Raw genomic sequence first — 23,302 nt, forward strand, 5'->3', positions numbered from 1 at the left:
GCCCTGGTGGCTGGGGAGCAAAGTCTGAGACCCGTCACCTGGGACGGGAGCCCCCATTTCATTAGTCGGGGTCTCGGGCTGCCCAATCTGGAAGCAGGTGGGGCTGGCACACGACCGCACGTAGGGACACGGGGTGGGTGCGCTGGAGTACGGCTCAGAGACCGCGGTGACGTAGAAACACTGACTACGACACAGGGACCTCGACAGGAAACCAGTCGCCGAGCAGGGGGCAGCGCCTGCGCAGACGCGATCGGCTGTGGGGGGGTCTGTCTCCGCTCAATCGCGGCAGGCGGAACTCGGAGCGCGCAGGCGCAGAGGGGCGCCTTTCGCGGACGCTTCGGGGCCGCTGGGCCGTTGCTAAGAGCCGGAGGGGGCCGGCGGCGCCGGAAGGGGCGGGGCTGTTTCCGCAGCGCACTTGGACGGACACGTGCTTTTGTGGGTGCAGGCGCCGGCGACCCAACCTGGGGGATGTCGCGTGCGGGTAGCGCGGTGCGGGCGGCCCCCGGCGGGAGCAGCGGCAGCGGCAGCGGCAGCGCGCTCTTCTCGGGCTTCCGCGCTCTCGGCCTTTACTCCAACCACCTGCCCCACGTGCTGCGCTACCACCAGCGCCACCGCGAGTTCTACCTGGTCACCGCCGCGGGGAGGAGCTTCCACACCTACAACGTGAGTGACCCCCCCCCCGATCATGTGGCGCCCGTCTCCACCCTCCCCCGTGGGCTCCTATGCCCGCTCCTGTCCCGCAGTATGGTGATCGCCCCCGTCCCACCGGCGTACAAGCCGCGTCCCCTCTCCCGGCCCAGCTTCCTAGACCTACAAGGTGCCTTGTTTCTGTTCAGGGTTTTATACGACTGTTGCAATAACTCCCCCCATCCCTTCACCCACTTTTTAAGCAGGGAAAAGTGAAAACAAAGTGTAAGTCTATGACACTCACACTGTGCAGCCTCCTGCCCGGAAGCCCGCCGCTTCTCTGTTTTCCTCGATCAGTATGGACGTTACAGCACCTTCCTCTAGATCTGTGCAGATTTTCCTCTGTGCTGTAATGCCGACTCGCCTCAAATGCCCCACTTGGGCCACATCATACAGAGAGTTAATCTAATCACACAAAAAGTGACTTGTCAGTAAATGAGTGTTCTTTGAATGCCTAGAAGGCAAAAAGCAACTGGGGAGAGGCTGTTCTGGGTTTCATTTTTGATAAACTGGTGGAGAATTTCAAAATGGAAGGCGACTTGGGTGAAATTGATCATGAAGTGATAGAGTTCATGATTCCAAGGCAGGAGTGGGCAAACTTTTTGGCCCGAGGGCCACATCAGGGAATAGAAATTGTATGGAGGGCCATGAATGCTTACAAAATTGGGGTAGGGGTGTGGGCTCTGGGGTGGGGCTGAGGACGAGAGGTTTGGGGTGCAGGAGGGTACTCTGGGCTGGGATCGAGAATTTTAGAGAATGAGAGGGGGATCAGGGCAGGGGACTGGGATGTGGGGAGAGGCTCAGTGGTGCGGCCCCTGACCCAGCGCTCCAGCCAGAGTGGGGCCAAGCTGTGTGGTACAGCTCAGGGGACATCTTAAAACGGCTCACGGGCTGGATCCGGCCAATGGGCCATAGTTTGTCCACCCCTGTTCTAAGGAATGGTAGGATGGAAAAGAGTAGAGTGAAAACAATAGATTTCAAGAAGATAGACTTCAGCAAACTCAGGGGGTTGGTAGGTAAGATTCCATGGAAAGGAAGTCTAAGGAGAAAAACAGTTCAATAGAGTTGACAGTTTTTCAAAGAAAGATTAATAAGCGTTCAAGAGTAAACTGTCCCGCTGTGTAGGGAAGATGGGAAGTATGGCAAGAGACCATTCTGGCTTAACCAGGAGATCTTTAGTGATCTGAAACTGAGAAAAAGAGTCCCACAAAAAGTAGGAATGAGGACAAATTGTGAGGAATGAGTATAAAAAAACAATATGAGCAAAATGCATGTAGGGGCTAAGCTACACAGGCTAAGTCACAGAATGGGATTAAACTAGCTAGAAATTTAAAGGGTAGCAAGAAAACATTTTACATATATGTTCAAACTGAGAGGAAGGGTAGGATAGGCCCATTACTCAAAGAGAGGGGGAAAGCCAGTAACAGAAAATGTGCAAATGGCAGAAGTGCTGAATTACTTTTTTGTTTCGGTTTTCACCAAAAAGATTAGTTGCGATTGGGCATCTAACATAGTGAATGGCAGTGAAAATAAGGAAGGATTGGAGGCTAAAATAGGGAAAAAAATGAAAAATTACTTGGACAGCTAGATGTCTTCAAGTTGGTAGGGCCTGATGAAATACATCCTAGAGTACTCAAGGAGATGACTGAGTTGATATTTGAATCATTAGCCGTTATATTTGAAAAACTCATGGAAGGTGGGAGAGATTCCAGAGGACTGGAAGAGGACAAATATAGTGTCAATCTGTAAAAAGGGCGTTAAGGATTATCCAGAGAATTATAGATGGGTCAGTTTAACTTCAGTACCCGGAAAGATAATAGAGCAAATAAGCCAGCAGTCCCCAACGCAGTGCATCTAAATGCGCCTGTGTCCTGGCCAGTGGTCGAGCATCCGCCGAAACGCTGCAAAATTTCAGTAATGACGCTGCTTGCCACCAACAAGCGACGTCATCGCCGCCGAAATGCTGCCAAATTTCGGCGGATGGTCGAATGCCACCACGGTCCTTCATCTGGTGCCCACCAGACGAAAAGGTTGGGGGCCGCTGAAATGAGCAATCAATTTGCAAAAAAGTAGAAGATACTAAAGTGATAAGTAACAGTCAATGTGGATTTGTCAAGAACAAAGGAATGGTTTGACGGGGTAACACGGCTTGTGGAGGAGTGGGGATGTTGGTGTTGAAGTGTTCTCCTACTGGTTTTTGTATGTTATAATTCCTGATGTCAGATTTGTGTCTATTTATTCTTTTGCATAGACACTGTCCGGACAGTCTCTATGCAAAAAAGTAGGAGAACACTTCAATCTCACTGGTCACTCAGTAACAGACTTAAAGGTGGCAATAGAAAAGCTTTAAAAACAGACTCTAATGAGAAACTGCTGAACTTGAATTAATATGCAAGCTAGAGACCATCAATTTAGGCTTGAAGAGAGACTGAGAATGGCTGAGCCATTACACACACTGACTCTATTTCCCCCATGTTAAGTATCCTCTCACCTTCTTGTCAAACTATCTGAAACAGGCTATCTTGATTATCACTACAAAAGTTTTTTTTCTCCTGATAATTGCTCATCTTAATTAATTTAGCCTCTTAAAGTTGGTAGGGCAACTCCCATCTTTTCATGTTCTCTGTATGTGTATATACATCTCCTTACTATTTGTTCCATTCTGTGCATCTGCTAAAGTGGACTGTAGCCCATGAAAGCTTATGCTCAAATAAATGTATTAGTCTCTAAGGTGCCACAAGTACTCCTGTTCTTTTTGCGGATACAGACTAACACAGCTGCTACTCTGAAACCAGTCATTAGCAGGAGTGTTGTAAGCAAGGCATAAGAAAGTCTTCTGCTCTACTCTGTGCCGATAAGGCCTCAACTGGAGTATTGTGCCCAGTTCTGGACACTACGTTTTGGGGAAAAATGTGGACAAATTGGAGAAGGTCCAGAGGAGAGCAACAAAACTGATTAAAGGTCTAGAAAACATGACCTCTAAGGGAAGACTGAAAAAAATTATTTTTAGTTTGGAGAAGAAAACTGTTTCCCCCACCTCCCGCAGTCTTCTCAAGTACATAAAAGGTTGTTACAGGGAGGAGGGTGAAAAAATATTCTCTTTAACCTCTAAGGGTGGGACAAGAAGCAATGTGCTTAAATTGCAACAAGGGAGGTTTAGATTGGACATTGTGGAAAACTTCCCAACTGCCACAGTGGTTAAACACTGGAACAAATTGCCTAGGCAGGTTGTGAATCTCCATCATTGGAGGTTTTTAAGAACAGGCTATCAGGGATGGTGTACTTAATCCTGCTTTGAGTGCAGGGGACTGGATTAGATGACCTCTTGAGGTCCCTTCCAGTTGATTGTGTGAGTTGAGTTCACTGGTATTCATGCAATCATGTTATTAGTTCATCACCTGTATTCAGTTGACTACTTATTTATTCATGAACCTGTTTGAGAATCTGTTGTCCTCATGTTTTAAAAGTTTGCCATGTAATTAAGGAGCAGTAGCAGTAACATATGATCAGTCATGCACCAGAAGGAGCAAATAATCAAAGTGAAAAGTTTGTGAACAATTCTGAGGCTGAAATGCATGAATGCAGTCTGTTCCTGCATGATGTTTTTTCTCCATACCTCTGCTCTGTTTTGAAACACTGACAGCACCAGGGATTTGTCCTTCCCACATTGTCAAAATGAGTTCATACTATCCCTCACCTATCTCTGCAGCTCCAGAACCAGTCCCTCACATGGTGTGGTATATCCTTAATTTTCATTAAATCATTGTTTCCTTGGTATAGAATGTGCCATTGGGAGAGGGATGCTTGATTTAATGTGCTCACTGAACTTTCATCCCTGAAGATCTTGGTACAAGTTTCCATTCACATGTTCCACCCACTGGTCCAAACCAGGGTGGATAAAAATGGATTTTTTTGTTTGTTTTATTTTGGGAAGGAATTTTTTTAAGTCTGATTTTATTAATTGTATTTTTTATGTTGTTACTTAAATTATAATTGTTCTTTTTAAAAAATCTGTTTTAAAATGAAATGAATTTAATACAAAATATTAAGACAAACTTATTGTAATGAGCTTCTGTCAAAAACTTTGAATTAAAAGCTGCTTTTCTGTATAAGGAAAGTATTAGAGAGAACTTTTTCCTTTAAAGTCAAGCTTTGTAAATGACACGATAGGTCATGCACTGTATTAAGGGCTTGATCCTATGTGGGGAGTCAGGGGTTGTGATACTGGGTGCAAGAAACTGGCAAAGGAATTTAGGAAACTGCCCAATTTTCAAGAAATCTAGGCAAGTAGGACCTTAAGCTCTGGTCACTTTCATCTATGCATATCTAAATATTTTCCCAGGCTGACCTGAAATCAGTTTAATTCCCTGACCATCCTTAATCTCTCTGTTTAATAAATAATTTAGTTGTAAATGTGAAACACACCTTGGTAAGATAAGCTTGTCTACGAAACATTTAAGGTGGTTTAGTTTAATAAAAATACATTTTATGTGCTGTTTTATGTTTAATTAAATTCCAGTTACCATCCTAATGCAGCTTCACACAAATCATGAGCAAGCGTTAATTATCTAGGATATAAGCAATGTATCATTCACCATTTTCTAACATACTTAAAATTTACAATTAATAAGAATCTGAAAATATTAAGCTATATAATTGCTTAAATACAGTAACTCCTCACTTAACGTTGTAGTTATGTTTCTGAAAAATGCGACTCTAAGCAAAACGATGTTAAACGAATCCAGTTTCCCCATAATAATTAATGTGGGGGGGGGGTTAGGTTCTAGGGAAAACTTTTTTTGCGAGAAAAAAGGCATTATATCCATTTTAAACAAGCAATTTAATACAGGTATTGTACTATAGTTTGAGAGGTACCCCCACACAGGCATAGCCCACTGGCACTGCAGACGAGGCAGGCAAGGAGGCTGAAGATGCAGTAGGCTAGGAGAAGCACCTTTCGCAGCAGCAGCTTCCCAAGCACAGGCACCGACTTTGCTGGGGGCTCAACCCTCGGTCCACCTGCTCCACCTGTTCTCCCAAGCCCCCACCCTTAACCCGCTTCTTCTCCCCCCCCGCTCCACCTCTTCCCCCTTTACTCTGCATGACATGTCCTTGCTCCTCCCTCCTCCCCCTAGCCTCCGAAACACACAAGCATTGCTGCCCACAGGGGAGGAGAAGGCTGTGCGCTGCATCCTCGCTCCTCCCCCCAGCTCCTCCCCCCCAGACAGCTGATTTGGAGATGGGGAGAGCAGGGGGAGGTGCTGATCCATGAGGTCTGCCAGCGGGGAGGAGTTGCTGGGGCTGGGGGCTGTAGGGGAGCTGATGTGGGGGCTGCCAGCTGTGGACAAAGCAGGCAGCCAAACTGTTATAGGGGAGCACTGCACAACTTTAAAGGGGCATGTTCTGTAATGGAGCGGGGACATAACATCGAAATAACGTTAACGCCCTCTTGCTTAAGTGGGGAGTTACTGTAAATGTATATAATTATAGTGTACCATACTAGGTAGCAAAAAGATGTACAAAGATTCTATTTAATTGTAAATCAACATGCTTTAATAGTTATATTAACCAATGAGAATGCAACTTTCTTTTGAAAATAACTGAAGTACTAATGAAAATTGATTAAAATCCGTTTAAATTATGACTTTTCACTTGGTGATTTAAACATGATTTAAATTGCTGATTTTAATCAACCCACCCTACCCCAGACCACCACACAGAGTTGAGAAGCCCAGATATAGAGGGTAGTAGACATGTGTTTCAGATCAGAACTCTGGTTTATAGACACATTAGTGTGGAGAAAATTTGCAAAGATCACCTGCTATATGAATGACTGACTCCAATTTACAGCCTGAATTCTGCAAAAATTTAAGCAAATATGTAATTTTAATTTGATGGTTAGTCCCATAGACTTTAATAGGGCTACTCATATGAGTAAAGGTATGCATTTGTTTGCAGGATGAGGACTATGTTGTCAATTCCTTATTTTTTCTGAGCACTAAAGTCTCCACATTTTCCTCAAATATATAGAAAAGGAGTAATGAATAAAGACTAAATCAAAAGTGACTATATTAACAACCCAAGTCACTCTTCACAGAGTCAATTATACTTCAGTACTAGTTTTTATGCTTGAATTTACACAGATAACTAAAACCTTTCAGAATATCATAAATCTTACTTTTCAAATTACTACTTAAATCTAAAAATGTAACATGTTCCAGGACTTGCATTATAATCAAATTTCAAGCATACTGATTTGCAGGGGGCATCTTAGAATGAAGTAGGAACAGTGAATGATATGGAAAAAAGAAGCCTCAACCCAGCAAAATGGGTGTATACTTAATTTTGAGTACGAATAGTCTTGTTAAATTTAGCATTTGAGTAGTCCTATAAGTTTAAGCACATGGTTAAGGCTTTGCACAGAAGAGGCCAATATATTTGTGGCATGAACACAGGGTCAGTGGGGACATGGCTTCCTGATGAATTGTAGTGTCATATGAGAAGAGGATACATGACACAGAACAGTATTTGAGTCCAGGACTAGATCCACAATAGGACTTAGATTTGCAACACTCAGGATTGTAGTATCACCCAGGGCAATCCAGAGCCTCGTAAGGCACCTAGGTTCCCTGTACAGTGCATGGGCAGAAACAAGTGCCGAAGAAAAGCCAGAAAGCTAGTTAATAGGAAATGCTGTGCATGCCTCTCAAAGGACTCAAGTGTGTAAGTCTGGGCTGGAGGGAGGTGCCTATCTCCACTTAGGATTGATAGTCTTGAGCTCTCTTCTGGAGTGAGGCACCTAAGCCATTCCTAGTGTGTGCGTGCCATCCTCCTCCCCCTCCCCCCCCCCACCCCATCCAATAGTTAGAACATTTATGTGGGATGTTGGAGACCTATGTTCAAATTCTTTCTCCACATGAAGGTTGTGGAGGAGAAAATCTAACCTGTATTTTCCACATCCCCAGGTGAGTGCTCTCACCACTGGCCTAAAAGTTAGGAGTGATGCCCCCTCTTACCTTTCTCCTCCAGTTGTTTGTGTTGGCTTTGGTATGGTCAGAGAATGCCTGCCTACTAGATGGGGCACTGTAGGTGTGGAGAGCCACTTTGAGGATCCCAGTGTGGATTAGGCATGAGAGAGGCGTTTGGGCACATAGGCTGAGGCAGCTGTCCACGTGCTTGCTGGCAGAAACTTAGATTCCTGAGGAACTTTAATGGTGGAAGGGCATATGGGGAGTTGGGTGCCTTAAGAATTAGATGGCAGCTGAGCATGTGTTTTGAAGATCTCAGTGGTACCTAAGTGTTGGATTGGAGGAGTGTCTAAAGTGGTAGTTAGGTGCCTAAGACATTTGTGGATCTAGCCACCCACCACTTTTGTATATATATGTCAGCCCGTTGCAGATGTTTTGATATCCACAGAATCTTCTTCGGATCTTGGTGTGCCTTAAGGTTAAGGACCTGCTCCACGCTGGGAAAGGCAAATCTTATCTCCCAGATGAGATGATTATGAAGAAGTTCAGTGATTGGGAGTATTTGTTTCTGTGTCTGCTGGGGTTTTACACACTGGTTTCTAGTCAGATCATGGCTCTAAAGTTCAGGAGCACCTTTTTCATGCATGGTTCTGAATTTGCAAATGCTAATGTTTCTAGAATGCTGGATTAGTATTTGTAGGAAATTCAGAGCAGAAAACTACTAAAGATCTATCTTTTTGTTTGTTTCTTTACAGGTAAAGAAACTTGGTATAGTTGCTGTTAGTAAGTATACAGTTTGTTCTACATCATGCAAATTACTTTTTTTCTAAACAGCTAACACATCTGTATAGACATGAATTGTGTAATAGGAAGCAAATCTCATCTATAACTAGCTATGGCAAAGTATATTAAAATAATATTAAGGTTGTAGACTCAAGCACTTAAATGTCAGAAAATGCCAGAATTAAGATTGCCCGTGCAACCTTAATTTTGCGCCCTTGGTATCTGCTGTGATGAAGTCTTTAATTAGATTATCACATTTTTCCACAGTACCCCACCCTCATTTAGTGAATTGGTAGATATTCAAAATTTCTTAACCTACATGTAGCTCCAGGTCTTATATAACAAACTATTCAAACCCCAAACTGAAAACAGATTTACTCATTCCCTCATGGCCATTTCTGTGGAGCTCTCACCCATAGTATCTCAGTGCTTCGACACATTAATGTGTTTATCTTCACAACACTCGTATAGGTAGTTGTACAGTTGGGATACTGAGGCACAGAGAATTGAGGCCAAAAGTGCCTAATAAATTTGGGTGTCCAACTTGAGGCACTTAAGGTGTGATTTGTTTGTTTTTAAGTGTACTTAGCATTTTTAAAGTACTTCGTATTTTCAAAGCACAGTTGCAGTTGAGTTCATTTGCACTTGAGTGCTCAGCTCTTCCGCAAATCTAAGTGCAGGTGTCTCACTTTGGGCACTCAGAAAATGAAGAACATACAATTAGAGACCAACCATGAAAAGTTTGGTTTGTGTCTTGTCCATTATCCCATATGAACTCTGTATCAAAGGCAGGGGTAGAATCTAATTAGCCAGGGTGTCATTCATCTGCCTTAAAGGTGAACCATCTTTTCTCTTCCTGCAATCTCCTGACCCATTCACTACACATTTGGTAACACTTGCAGCAAATGAAGCAGGGATCCGTTAGACGACAAATTACACAGCCTTGATTAATTCCTTGAATCCCATCCATCCTGTTTACTGAATGAGGCAGAGGTCCTGTGGAGGAAGACTAGTATGAGATCATGAACTTAGACTGTACTGTAATGCATATGTGCACCTGAAATCCTAATTCAGGGTACACAGGCAGCCGTAGCATTTCCTAACTCCTGAGTGCTTGATTTTTGCAACCTTAACGTTCTTTTAATGTTGTTTTTTTGGGGATGTATATTTCCTAGAATTGAAAAGAAAAAAAATCCAGAAATTCAGTCACTTGGAACCTATTGACCCCCAGATTGGGTCATCAGCAGGTTTCAGGGTTCAGATTTCTGTCACTTGAGCTACCATAATAACTGATAACAGCAGAAGGCTGTCTTCATTCTGAGCTAGTCATTAGAACGGAGGATGATAAATACTTTGCCATTGGGTGTCAGAGCTATTTGCTGCCAGTAAAGGTATGTAAAAACTCAGGACTCCTGGATTCCACTCTGGATTTTGGAGGGGAGTGTTCTCTAGTAATTCCTTCTATTCCTGTGCCCTGGACCATTACCGTCCCTCTCTGCACCCACTGGCAGCGAAGCTCCCCTTACCCCATCCCACCTCCTCCTCCCCTGAGCACACCATATCCCCTCTCCTCCGCCTACCTCCCAGTGTTTCCCACCTGACCGCTGCCAAATAGCTGTTTGGCAGCATTAGCATGCTCCGGGAGCAGTGTGAGCATGGCACACTTGAGGGAAGAGGTGGGACCCGGGAGGGGATTTGGGGAAGGAGTTGGAATAGGGGCAGGGAGGGGGTGGAGTCTTTGGGGAAGGGGTTGGAATGGGGGCAGGGCAGGGCCTCGGGGTGGAGTGGGGTGGGGCTGGGCACAGGGGTCGAACATCCATGGGAAAGGAGAAGTCGGTGCCTATGTAAGTGGGGGTAGAAGGAAGGAAGAGAAGGTGGAAACGGTCAAGGGGAGGGGAATGTGGGAAGAAGGATGGAGAATCATGGGGGAAGTGGGAGCCTGGCATGCAGCATCTGCTTGGCAGCAGCTGGAGCTTTCCTGTGAAGCAGGTCCATCAAACCCTCACTCTGACAAGCCCTGCCCCCCAGATCCCCACCCCACTGATCCCCAAACAGCTGCACCTGGGCCCCCACCCCATCAAGCTCCGCTCCCCCTGCACCTGGGCCCCCCACACCCAGACACACCCCTACAGCTCTGCTGAGCCCCAACCACTTTCACCTGGATCTGCTGTACAGTCCCATTCTCCCATCACCCGGAACCCTCCCAACCAGCCCCCATGCATCCAGATCTCCCACTGAGCTGCCCGTACCCAGATTGCTCCACAAAGAAACCTCTCACACCAAACCTGGATCCACCCACACTAAGCCCCTCCACACTTGGATCCTGCTGGGCTGAGCCTGCTCACCCACACCTGGTTCATCTGGTGCAGAGGGGCAGGGTCCTGGAGTGTTTCTGGGGCAGGCCCAGCCCTTGCACTGTGTCAGGATCAGTTGCAGCCTCACTACTGGGTCCCTGTAGTGGGGGAGCGGGGAGGTTTAGGGTGATCACAAAATCACAGACTATCAGGATTGAAAGGGACCTCAGGAGATTATCTAGTCCAAACCCCTGCTCAAAGCAGGACAATCCCCAGACAGATTTTTACCCCAGCTTCCTTAAATGGTCCCCTCAAGGATTGAGCTCACAACCCTGGGTTTAGCAGGCCAATGCTCAAACCACTGAGTTAGCCCTCCCACCTCAGTGCAGCCAGTGGCCTGTGTTCCCCACTGGCATGCTGGAGCCACATTTATTTATTGACAAATAAAATCTGCTGAATTTTGCAGAATTTTAAAATATCATGTACATAATTTTTAGGTGCAGAATTCCCTCAGGAGTACTTTCTGCACCTATCCACTCCTCCAGACTCCTGCTGCCCATGATCCTATGGAAGCCCTCCCCCACGCAACAGGTTCCTGCTCCACCTACTTGGATCAGCCTCATTCACTCCCCTATCAGCTTCACCTCTCCTCTGTCTCCTGCAACACCCTCTCCCACCCCATTTCTCAGGCCATTTCTATAGGGACAGTTGTGACATAGCTATGCTGCTGTAGCTATGTCGTCATAACCCCATATTGTAGAGGCAGGCCTACAGTGATGGCAAGGTTTTTTCGTCAGTGTAGGAGCACAGCTTACCCAAATGATAGTAGCTGTGTCAAGGAAAACAGTCTTCCATTGACCTACTTGCATCTACACTTGGGATTGTGTCAGCTTAGCTACGACAGTTGGGGTGTGGATTTTTCATATCTCTCAGTACCATAGGTATGCCAGCCTATGTTTTTAAGTGTTTTCAAGCCTCATTCCTCTGCATTTCAGTATGGCTGCTTCCTCCTCCTCCTTACTGCTTGGGCACAAGCAGCAGGAGCATTATCTCTTCTGTGAACTCAGTCTCTCTGCTCTCTTCCTGTGCCCAGTGCCCAAGAAGCCTAATGGATGGCAGGCAGAATAAATACAGGGAAAGTGCTACTCAGACTTGCAGCCCCACATTGAAGCATGTTCAGTACAGACAGAATCTGCTAATCCTACCCCCCCCTTTCAGATTTTGAGTCCCTGCTCCAAAGCATGGATGCATTAGAGCTTCCAAATGAAACCATTGTGTGGGGGAAAATTAATATATTCAAAGCAGTGTGTGTTCTAGTAATCTCATTTTGGACTGTGTTAGCTAAAACTTTTAAGTAGTTAACCTGAAGCAGATGCTCATCATGGGAAGTTTCAGTCCAAATGATTTAAGGCTGGCAAAGGTATTAATCAGTGAAAGTGGGGATTTTATAATGGGATGTGTCAAGCAGCCTTAACTGTAGGCAGCATTAGTAGCTCCCTTAAGACTTGATGACAAATACAAAAATAGTTGACACTTTTTTATGTCACTTGTATTATATGCTCCAGTCTTAAGGTGCATTCAGTTTTCTTAACAAAGGCTGTTCTTGGGCTGTAGTAGTCTTGAAAATATTATTTTTGGGTAGCTTCTGTCATGTATAATGCAGACATGAGGAATAGCTCTGTGGTTTGAGCATTGGCCTGCTAAACCCAGGGTTGTGAGCCCTGCCCTTGAGGGGGCTACTTAGGGATTTGGGGCAAAATCAGTACTTGACCTTGCTAGTGAAGAGAGGGGGCTGGACTCAATGACCTTCGAGTTCCCTTCCAGTTCTAAGAGATAAGTATATCTTCGTTTTAAAAAACAAAAAATTTTCATGCCCTAATGCACAGCGTTTCCTACATATTTTCTCATTGTATTCACTCCTAGGAAAACATTTCTCATAATTTAGCCACTTGTTGCCCAAAGACAGTATTTGATAATCTTCTCTTCTTGATGTACCTTAATTTGTTGTGGGTAATTTGCAACCATGAATGTGTTGATACATTGTAAGGCATTAGTTTTTGTTATGAAAATGAAAACTGTCAAACTTATTCCTGTCTTTATCCATAGGTAATGCTTTATTACAAGACATTACTTGTTTGGCAGCAGACAGAATGTTGGTCTTTGCATCATATGGCAATCTTCTCCACGCTTTTGCCCGGAACAAAGAGGTTTATATAACTTATTTATTGTGTAATAACCAGACAGTAAGCTAATATTGATATGTTTTCTTATTTAAGTCACTTATTCATATCAACTGTAATTTAATTTTGGAGACAATAGCCTCACAATGCTCAGCAATAACAACAATGGATAAGTTAAAATGAAAAAGCTTTAAGGACAAATTCTACTGTGGTTGGGCTGTGACACTTATAAAATGACAGCACTTTGATAAAGAAATAATCTTCAGGACACAAAAGTTAAAATACAATTAAAATGATGACAAAAAGGATTTGCCAAGTACACTTTCTCAGTACCAAGGAAGCTATCATAAATGAGGCTTAATAAAAGCGCATATATACTAGATAAAATATAGTATAAAGTTGTATATTAACGGGTTTCTGTTACAGGTAGTTGCTATTGTTCAAGTAATATACCAAAATGTTACAATATGTGAAAAGGTCGTACTGAAGTTATGTGTACTTTTGAAATCATAGGTGGTTCATATATATGATGGTCACAAAGGAGAAATTCACCTTTTGCAGCCATTTGGTGATCATATCATCTCTGTGGATATTGATAATGTTCTTATTGTTTGGGATGTACAGTCAGAAGGTGAGTCACTATTTCCTCATTCTGTAAGTGTCCAAACTGTAGTATATGATAAGTCATAAGTATTTGATAATGTCGGACAATTTGTTTAATGCTTATGTCAGAGTTCTTAATGTTCTTAAGGCAAAACAAAATGGTGGTTGCATTAATGTTAGAAGTCTTGATCCTACAGTGAGCTTCATCGGTGCAGCCCTGCACCCATTCAAAGCTCTGTTGACTTGGGGAGGAGAAAGGGTTGGAGAGGGGCATGTGGGTGCAGAGATCTACTTACGGATAATTGGTATCTCTTAACATTCCCTTTGTTCATGAGAGTTCTGGTGAATGAAGTATTTCCATCAGTGATGACTGAAAACTTACAGATATGCAGAGTAAGAAAAGTCCCTGCTTGAGAACTCCTTAGAGTTTTGATTTAAGGCATTTATTCTGTGTATTTTGACATGTGTTTAAGTTATAAAGCTTTTAACTTATTGAACATTTAAATAGATAATAATAGAAAAAAATTGCTTAAAAATATTATCTATAAATATTATAAAGTCTAATTGTGTCAAGTTTAAATAAGATTTTGGTGGCTCGCTGTTAGGTGGGATCACACTTTGGTGGCTTAATTCTTTCTTTTCAAAGAATTCTCCGATTTTGGTATTGGGCCAATGACTCATTAGCTTGACAGGTTCTCTTATGGTGGTCTGTGACGTTTAACAATTATTAAAATAACTACTATGCTTCTAAGGTGGAGTTCATGTATTAACAAGACTGTTATAATGTAAACAGAAGACATACTAATCAAGTGAGGTGAGATGTTCTGCTCAGAAAGCACAATAAGAATCCTTATAATGATATAAATCTGTTCTGCGGGGCAATATAAAGTAAGCTACATAACTTGCTATGAGATGGGTCAGGCTCATATGAGGTTTCTGGTGCTTTCAGGGAAGAAATCCCAGTTGTGAGGACTTCTTCCCATTTGTGCATATAAAAGATAAAATTATTATTTCTTAAAAATTTGCAAACAATGGCTAACTTGGAATGTTTGTAATGGCAGCATGACTAACGCAGTTTCTTATGTCTGCAGAAGAATACCTACAACTGAATTTTGATAGGGCTGTTTTTGCAGTTTCTGCAATTATGCATCCAAGTACCTACTTAAATAAAATTCTCCTTGGCAGTGAACAAGGAAGCCTGCAGTTATGGAATGTAAAATCCAAGTAAGATTCTTTATTCTTTAATTACATTTCACTCTCTAGGTGGAGTTATATTCAGAGTTTTAACATTTTCTAAATAAAATGATCTCTTAATACAGGTCTATTTTTTCTAAGTCCTTCAGCAGAAGAGCCCCTCAGTGTTTTCGGAAATATGGGCAATACAGTTGCCTCTCTCATGTGACTGAAAATGCTATTTTTCAAGCCAGGATTTTTTTGCTGTGAAGTAACAGGGACTGTGCAGGTTTCTTCAGTAATCTTCCTTGCTTTCATTTCCCGACCCCAACCCCACTCAGCATTTTAGCTAGTTGTCTGCCTGATGAAGTATGGCAGAGGAAGTAGTTGTAGAACTCCTCCCCCTTAAAATTGTTGTCCAGCCTCTGAGTGGGCCCATGAGGAGGAGGGAGATAGGCCTAGCTGAGTGTGGGGAGCAAGGTTTTGTACCTGCTGCAGGATTTGGGACTGAGATCACTACTCAGATTATGGGTACGTCTACACTACTGGATTATTCCAATTTTACATAACCAGTTTTGTAAAACAGATTGTATAAAGTCGAGCGCACGTGGCCACACAAAGCACAATAATTCGGTGGTGTGTGTCCATATACTGAGGCTAGCGTCGATTTCTGGAGCATTGCACTGTGGGTAGCTATCCCATAACTATTCCATAGTTCCTGCAGTCTCCCCCGCCCATTGGAATTCTGGGTTGAGATCCCAATGCATGATGGTCCAGAAACTGTCGTGGGTGATTCTGGGTAAATGTCGTCACTCATTCCTTCCTCCGTGAAAGCAACGGCAGACAGTCATTTCGTGCCCTTTTTCCCTGGATTGCCGATTGCCCGTGGCAGAACGCCATAGCATGGCAACCATGGATGACCCGTTTTGGTCCTTTTGTTCGACTGTCCACCGTAGTGTTGACTGGATGCCTGCTGACGAGAGGCGGTTACTGCAGTGCTACACAGCAAGCATTCAATTTGCCTTTGCAAGGGTAAGCGAGACTTGGCGTAACCAATTGTTTCTTGTACCGTCTGGCCCCATGCCATTGTTAAAATGCGATGATTGAACGTTTATCACGTTCTGTTACGGTCTGCTAGCTTCATCGGTTCTTTGCTCACCGTCTCGCCCCCACCCTTTCCTCTGTCTTCTTCCCTCCATGGGTCGTCTCTCTGGCTGGTGGCCTTCGGCTTTGAGGTCGCCGGGGGGTGCAAAAGACAAAAATGGGAATGACTCCCCGGTCATTCCTCCTCCTTTGTTTTATCTAAAAAATAAGAGTCACGTCCTGCTTATGAAAATATGGGCAAGTGTACTAGAGAACCGGTGGGCCAAGTGTAACAAGAACCAGAGAGCACAGCCGCTCCATGTCAGATCCCGCAGAAATGAATGGAGCCTGCAGTGCCATTCTAGGGGGTAGCCCCCTGCAACAGTCCCCACCCGTTTGCTTCCCTCCTCCCCCAACCCTCCTAGTTGCTATCCGTTGCAGTGTCCCCCCCTTTGTGTGATGAAGTAATAAAGAAATGCAGGAATAGGAAACACTGACTTTTAGTGAGATAAAATGAAGAGGGAAGGCAGCCTCCCGCTGCTATGATAGTCCAGGCAGTTACAAAGAATCTTTCTTTAGACATGAGAGGGGGGTGGGGACCTGATGTGTTTGATCTCAGCCCCCAAGTTTGCGCTAATGATGAAGACGGTTGCCAGCCCAGTTCCTGGTGTCTACATTCTGCCCGGGAATGAGCGTGTGAGTCATTCCTATTTTTACCCAGAGCACCCCAAGTTCGAACCTCAACCGTGAGTGCCATGTCTCTTATGTAGCACTCACAGGATGAATGACGGCTATCAGTCATGTTCCTGTAACTGTAGTGTCTGCCAACAGAGGAGGTTGTAGGGGGAGAAGATGCTGCTGTTCATGTGCCGCAGCTACCACGCGTCTGAGTAAGCAGCATGCAGGATAGACATCGAGCTAGTCAAGCTGTGACATTTGAAAATAGTCAAGAAACAAGTTTTTTTTCCCTTTTCTCCTTCATGGGGTGCAGGGGAGTAAATTGACGAGCCTAATACCTGAACCACCCGGACAGATTGTGTTGACCCTACAGGCATTGGGAGCTCACCAAGAATGCAAAATGCTTTTTCGGAGACTGTGGGGATACCATGGAGTCCTCCAGTAACCCTCCCTCCTTCCCATGAGCGTCCATTTTGATTCTTTGGCTTTTCTGTTACGCTTGTCAACACGCGTGTCTGTGTATCATAGCTGGAGATTTTTTTCAAAAATGCATTTGTCATTTCGTAAACGGAGCGTGATGGAACAGATTTGTCTCCCACATACCACAGTGATCAGATCCAGTATCTTCCCCATAAGGTCCATGCTGGAGACTCTTTTGGATTTGGCCTGCCATCGCGCACTCGTGCTGATTAGAGCTTCACTCTGGGCCAAACAGGAAATGCAATTCAAAAGTTCGCAGGGCTTTTCCTGTCTACCTGGCCCAGTTCATCTGAGTTCAGCATTGCTTTCAGAGCGGTCACAAATGGTGCACTGTGGATACCTCCCGGAGGGCCAAATATCGTCAATTTGTGGCCACACTAACCAAATCCAACATGGCATATACCGATTTCAGCGCTACTCCTCTCGTCGGGGAGGAGTACAGAAACCGGTTTAAAGAGCCCTTTATATTGATATAAAGGGCCTTGTTGTGTGGACGGGTGCAGGGTTAAATCGGTTTAACACTGCTAAATTTGGTTTAAACGCGTAGTGTAGACCAGGCTTCTGCCTCCTCACGCTCCACTACAGTAATTCAAGATGGGGAAGAGACTTGCTGATTGGGGACCCTTCCTGGTTGTTGATTCAACTTTTTTTACGTTGCCGCAATTTGCCAGTATAGGCATCTGAAATTGAAAACACGTAACTGCATTGTAGAAGTTGTTGGGATGAAGGGAGTTGTACATTCCAGTTCTCCAAAATGCAGTTTTCAAAAATGACTTCTGCACTGAGGACACCACGTCCCATTGACTTTCAGTAATCACATTAATACAAAAGGCCGTAATTATGACTCATGGCTTTTGTAGTAGCTGGTACGCTTGTATCTCTCTTGCATGGTGGGTTGATTAGATGTTTGAATTCATATGGTGGCAAATCTCCAGGCTATTCATCTGCACTCTTTCTGCCAAACCACAAAACTCCACTGTGCAGAGTCCTCTTGTACAGACTCCTATGTTTTCTTCCCTCCTTCCTCTCATCCTTGCAGAGTGGAAGCTCTGCTGTATTTTAGGGCCTTCCATTTCTGTGTGAGAGGAAGCGGCATTTGACCCTTTGACTGAAACAATATCTGTATTTGCTTGCAGACTTGCCACTGCATTGGGACATGTTTAGAATATCTTCGCAGCCAGAGCTAGGAACTTAATTATTTTTAAAAATAACTCAAATTCTTTAAAGACTGTGCAGGCCAAATAAGTGTTAATCAGTGATTTATTGAAGGAACATAAATCCAAACCATGTAGAGGTCAAGCATAGGAGTTTATTATGCACAGTGCTGGCGGAGTGTCACCTTGCTTATTAGGCTTAGAGACCCTGTCAATCAATTGATTACAATAGAATATATAGATTTTCCCTGGGCAGGGGAAAGTGACAGGGTAAGCAGTTCCACTTTCCCAAATAGGTTTTGCAGCAAGACAAGACAGCACATTAGCCAGTGGTTAACAGGTTACATAATGTCTCCACCCGGGGTCTCAAGTTAGCAAATTAACATTTAATTAATACTTTGATAAAATGTTATTAGTATAAAATATATATATATCGAATTCTGATTTAGGGTCCACAGGAATGAAGCAACTCCTTTGATTGTCCAACAGGTACATTCGTAGGCGTTAAAGAAACAGTGAGAGTATATGGCAATAAAGATTGTCTCCTTTTGTGTTTTAAGGCAGGCATTGGTCCCTGGGAAAGGGAGGTGAGAGGATGCCATATCTTATGTGCCAGCCCTTCATAAACTCAGGGTTGGATCTGTGGGAAGAACATCTCCCTACAGAAGAAACTAACACAATAGGAACAGGGATTCTTTGTTCAATTTGAAACATAATTTTTCAGTTATTGCTTCAACATCTGGCATTTCTGTATATCTTGGCAAAGGCAATGTTATCTTGTTTGTTCTGCGTTCTCTAAGGCCTTGGCTACACTGGCGCTTTACAGCGCTGCAACTTTCTCGTTCAGGGGTGTGAAAAAACACACCCCTGAGCGCAGCAAGATACAGCGCTGTAAAGCGCCAGTGTAAACAGTGCCGCAGCGCTGGGAGCTGCTCCCAGCGCTGTAAGCTAATCCCCACGGGGAGGTGGAGTACGTGCAGCACTGGGAGAGCTCTCTCCCAGCGCTGGCGCTGCGAGAACTCTCGCACTTCAAAGCGCTGCCGCGGGAGCGCTCCCGCAGCAGCGCTGTGCACTTGCAAATGTAGCCATACCCTTAGCTAATCACTGTTTGCTAGGCCTCTGGTCTCTTGACCAAACTCTGGACTTTGGGTCTGGAAAAGAGCTGGCACAGTCCATATATCAGGTTGTTATATAAAATGCACATGGATTTTAACCCCTTCAGTTATATATAGTTTTAATGAGTTTGTTCTTTTTAATTTGTTTTTATATGTATTTTAAAAATATACTTTAAAAATCTGTATTTAGTTAAGTTTTATTTTAATATATTTTGGTTTTGGCACAATGGCCTGTGGCTGAGTCACTATTAATAAGTTTGACTTAAGTTGGTATTCTATCTTTCCATGAGCTGGCTATTTCCAACGCTTGAGTGGGAGACCTCATTATGGATGAACACACACTCTGTAAATGTGAAAATGTATAACTACAATTCATGAGAATTTACACCTGTGATGTGGTTCAAGGTTTTAGTCTCATAGCAATTACACATTTTCAATAATATCATTGCTATTTTATTTTTATTCAAGGTAGCTATATGGCGCGATCAGTGCTGTACAAAAACTACTAAAAATAGGATTAAAATAGAATTTTTTTCTTAAATTTATTTGTTTAAAAAGAGAGTAGGTGATTGCAGATTGAAATGAGTGCATTGCTTGGGCTTGTTTCAGCATCTCACACTGGTATGTAAACATAATCCTCGATTATGTTTTAAAGGCCTGATCTTGAGCCAGGTGCCTAGTTCAATGCTTACTGATTTAGATAACCCTATAGCATAAATGGGAGCATTTGTGGTAATCTGCACTGTTAGTGGGTGCAAGATTGAGCTCTAAATTTGGTTTAAATGAATCTGCCTTGTAACCCAAATTAAAAAAAAGAAAAAAAAATTGAATAATTTTTGTATAGCATGCAAAACTAAACATTTAGTTTCATTATTTGATAACTAATAAAATTAAGTTTGGCTATGTTTACCAAAATATTTTTATTGGTGCTTACAGTGAAAGTACATATCCTCAGTCATGTCATTTAGTCCCTACTGTTACATCATGCACCTCTCATGCTTCAAGCATTCTATAATCAGGGCCTTGAGTACGATTTCCTTTGTATTCAGTTTTACCACTGCTCTACCTGAAAATAGTCTTATCCTGACGACAGAATGCACCAATATAGTTTTCAGCTTTTCAATATAAATGATCATATTACTCTAATTTTTAAATTCCATAGATTTTTTTTTTAAATGTATGTTGCTAGCCTTCATTCCCTGTCATGCTTCTTTCTAGATGTGCTTGTTAGACATTCGTTTTGACGTAGACTTTTTCTAAATGTAACTTTTGAAACACTTTCTTTTCACAGCAAACTTTTATACTCATTTCCAGGATGGGGCTTAGGGGGTGTGACAACCCTTGAACAGGTTAGTGGTTTTGATAGTTCATTGGTTTATAAAAGGTAGCTATGGAACAGCAGTCAGTTGTGTTTTAACATTCTTGTACAGTGCTATAGGTGCATATTGCGTACAGAGAGTATAGATAATATCCCTGCTCGGAGAAGCATACAATCTAGGGGACAAGCCCTGTAAACCCTTACTAAGTCACATAGCTTTTGTAACTTCATTCTTGTTATTCCACTGAGTAAGGACTACTTAGGTGACTTAAGTTTTTAGGATATTGGTGTACCGTAGGTCAGCTTAATTATGTTGTCAGTTTCTTGCTTCTGAATTTTTTTTTTTTAATTTAAATCAGGGCAGGGGGATCAAACTTTTGCCAAAATGAAAAGAACAACTCCAGAAAGAAGAAAAACCAGGGGGCTATTACAAACAAAATAAAAACACCCTCTGGTATCATACTTTTAGTTTATCTTATAACATCAGCTGCTCAAGCTTCTGCGAACAATTTTAATTTCATATAAATGTATTTTTAGTGCAACATGTTCAATCTCTTTGATGCTTTAGAATGGTCAAATAATTCACTTATTATAATCTATAATTGATCGATACTGTGTGGTAGGAAACAAAGTGCAAGATTTATTAAGTACTTGACTATAAGATTAACCCATTTATTTTAGACCTAAATTTACTTGAATGTCATACATATCAGGTGTTAACTTGCTATACCTGTAACGTACTGGTATAGAAAAAGCTTATGGACCATGAAGTAGGTTACACAGAACTTGATATAGCATATTCCATACAGAAACTAAGTTTGCAAAATTAAGCACTCAAGTCAGGAAATGAGATCCATGTGCATATTTTATACTGTACAGATTTTAGTTACGTATCACAAACACACACATTGTGGTAGACTGCCTCCCTTACATAGTGCACAAGTTGGACAGTGAACGAGGAACATGTGAAATTTACTAGACTTATTTGAACATATTTAAAGGGAAACATTTATACATTACAGTTATCTACCAAAAATATTTTTATAGGAAAATTTTTAATTGCTTAAATGTATTTCTGAAATTATTTTTATGCTAAATTAATGCATTCCCTCCCATTGGCTGCACATCCATAGACATCCTCCTACTTCACTGCACATTGTTGCTGCTGTGCACTGAAGGCTGAATTGCTCAGAGTTATACTGAAATCAAATCCAAAGACTCAGTAGTTTTATTCTTAATTTATTAATTTCAAACGTAAGTTTTTGGCTAGAATGGAGCAGAATCCCTGCCTAATTTGCTAGGAAGAATTATCTCATCTGCTTTGCAAATTCAGCCAGTTCGCTGAATGAAGTAGTGATGTAATAATATGTCATGTAGTTAAAGAATATATTAATGCATTTAGCAGAACTTATTTTTTAATAGGAAAAATACAGACGGATGCAGAGGAATCTGTTTAATTTCTCTCTCATCATTTAATTCTCTCTTACAGGCACCAGCAATAGATGTAGTTGCAATAGGTCTTGTGTCTGGTCATATCATTGTGCACAACATTAAGTTTGATGAAACACTGATGAAATTTCAGCAAGACTGGGGTCCCATCACAGCAATATCTTTCCGTACAGGTAAATTTCTAGCAGTTTGATTAGTCATATATGCAGATCAAATTAAAACAATAATATTAATTGAAAAGTGGAAAAATTAAACATATTTTTAATATATTGTAGTCACAAAACTTGGGGTTTTGTGTCTTGGGGGTTTTTTAAAGTTTACAACGACTGATAGTAATAAACTTGTGATATTTTCTTACATAGTTGGGAAAAATTGCAAATCTTGCAGGGGAATATTTAAAATCTGTATATGGCAACATTTTGCTATTTCATAAATAGGAAATAACATTCACTCAAAACAGATCAGCCTAGCAGTAGGGGTCAGAGTATTCTGCAGTACAGCAGACTTGGCTCTTGCTGCAGAATTGTGCTCTAAGATGTGTGGGCAGCACCCATTCCTGTCGTTCATCTAACTCTGAAATCTAAAGATAGCCAGTTAAATATCTACTGTGGGGTTTCGTGAATCTTCCTCTGAAGCATCTGGAACTGGCCATTGTCAGACCTTGATACTTAACTAGATATACCTGGTCTGATCTGATACTGCATATCCTTTGGTCCTATTACTGATGGTGCTGCTCCATTCTCTCTGTTAAAAATTAGATCACTATGATAAATGATTGCTTTAATTTTATGTGCTGTTTAGGAATGAATTTTTTCCTCTGATGGTAATCTTTGTGAGAGAGATTTGCTTACATGAATTTTGAAAAGTTAAAATGATTGATTGATTGATTGAAAGCTATAAGCAATGTTTAGTAAATAAATAAATCCCTCCGTCCCCCCCTTTCATTTTGTGATCAGATGGTCATCCAGTCATGGCAGCTGGAAGTCCTATTGGACACATTGCACTGTGGGATCTGGAAGAGAAGAAACTAACTAGTCAAATGCGAAATGCCCATTCCACAGCAATAGCTGGTTTGTCATTTGTCCAGGGAGAGCCACTTCTTGTTACTAATGGTGCTGATAATGCTATAAAGGTAAGCTTTTTTTCCTGCTACTACCATTGTGGTAAATTTATTTTTTTCCAGTGGTCCTCCAAAGTATGAATACTTGTGTAGACTGAGGTAGCTCTTTTCAGTTGCATCAGCATGTACAGTAAAACCAAAGTTACTGAACATGACAGGTTGTTGTTTCTAACTACGTTATTCCAATCTATTTTTTCAATAGGAGTTAGTATTATGT

The 23,302-nt window shown here is 42.4% G+C and overlaps 1 protein-coding gene across 2 annotated transcripts in view; it reads left to right on the forward strand.

Moving 5' to 3' along the window:
* The first annotated feature begins 319 nt into the window (after positions 1-319).
* The window catches only part of WDR36 (WD repeat domain 36), a 61,118-nt gene continuing 38,135 nt past the window's right edge, over positions 320-23,302 (forward strand). The window contains exons 1-8 of one of the 2 annotated variants that reach the window (XM_032770079.2): positions 320-663; positions 8,411-8,438; positions 12,839-12,939; positions 13,426-13,543; positions 14,607-14,739; positions 20,490-20,547; positions 22,006-22,138; positions 22,922-23,097. In XM_032770079.2, the coding sequence (XP_032625970.1) occupies positions 469-663; positions 8,411-8,438; positions 12,839-12,939; positions 13,426-13,543; positions 14,607-14,739; positions 20,490-20,547; positions 22,006-22,138; positions 22,922-23,097 (942 nt within the window). In that variant the 5' untranslated portion in view covers positions 320-468. The remainder of the gene's footprint in view (positions 664-8,410; positions 8,439-12,838; positions 12,940-13,425; positions 13,544-14,606; positions 14,740-20,489; positions 20,548-22,005; positions 22,139-22,921; positions 23,098-23,302) is intronic. The other variant, XM_075067150.1, reaches the window with a different exon arrangement.

This window comes from Chelonoidis abingdonii, chromosome 6 (assembly GCF_003597395.2).
Source record: "Chelonoidis abingdonii isolate Lonesome George chromosome 6, CheloAbing_2.0, whole genome shotgun sequence".
Taxonomy (NCBI): domain Eukaryota; kingdom Metazoa; phylum Chordata; order Testudines; family Testudinidae; genus Chelonoidis; species Chelonoidis abingdonii.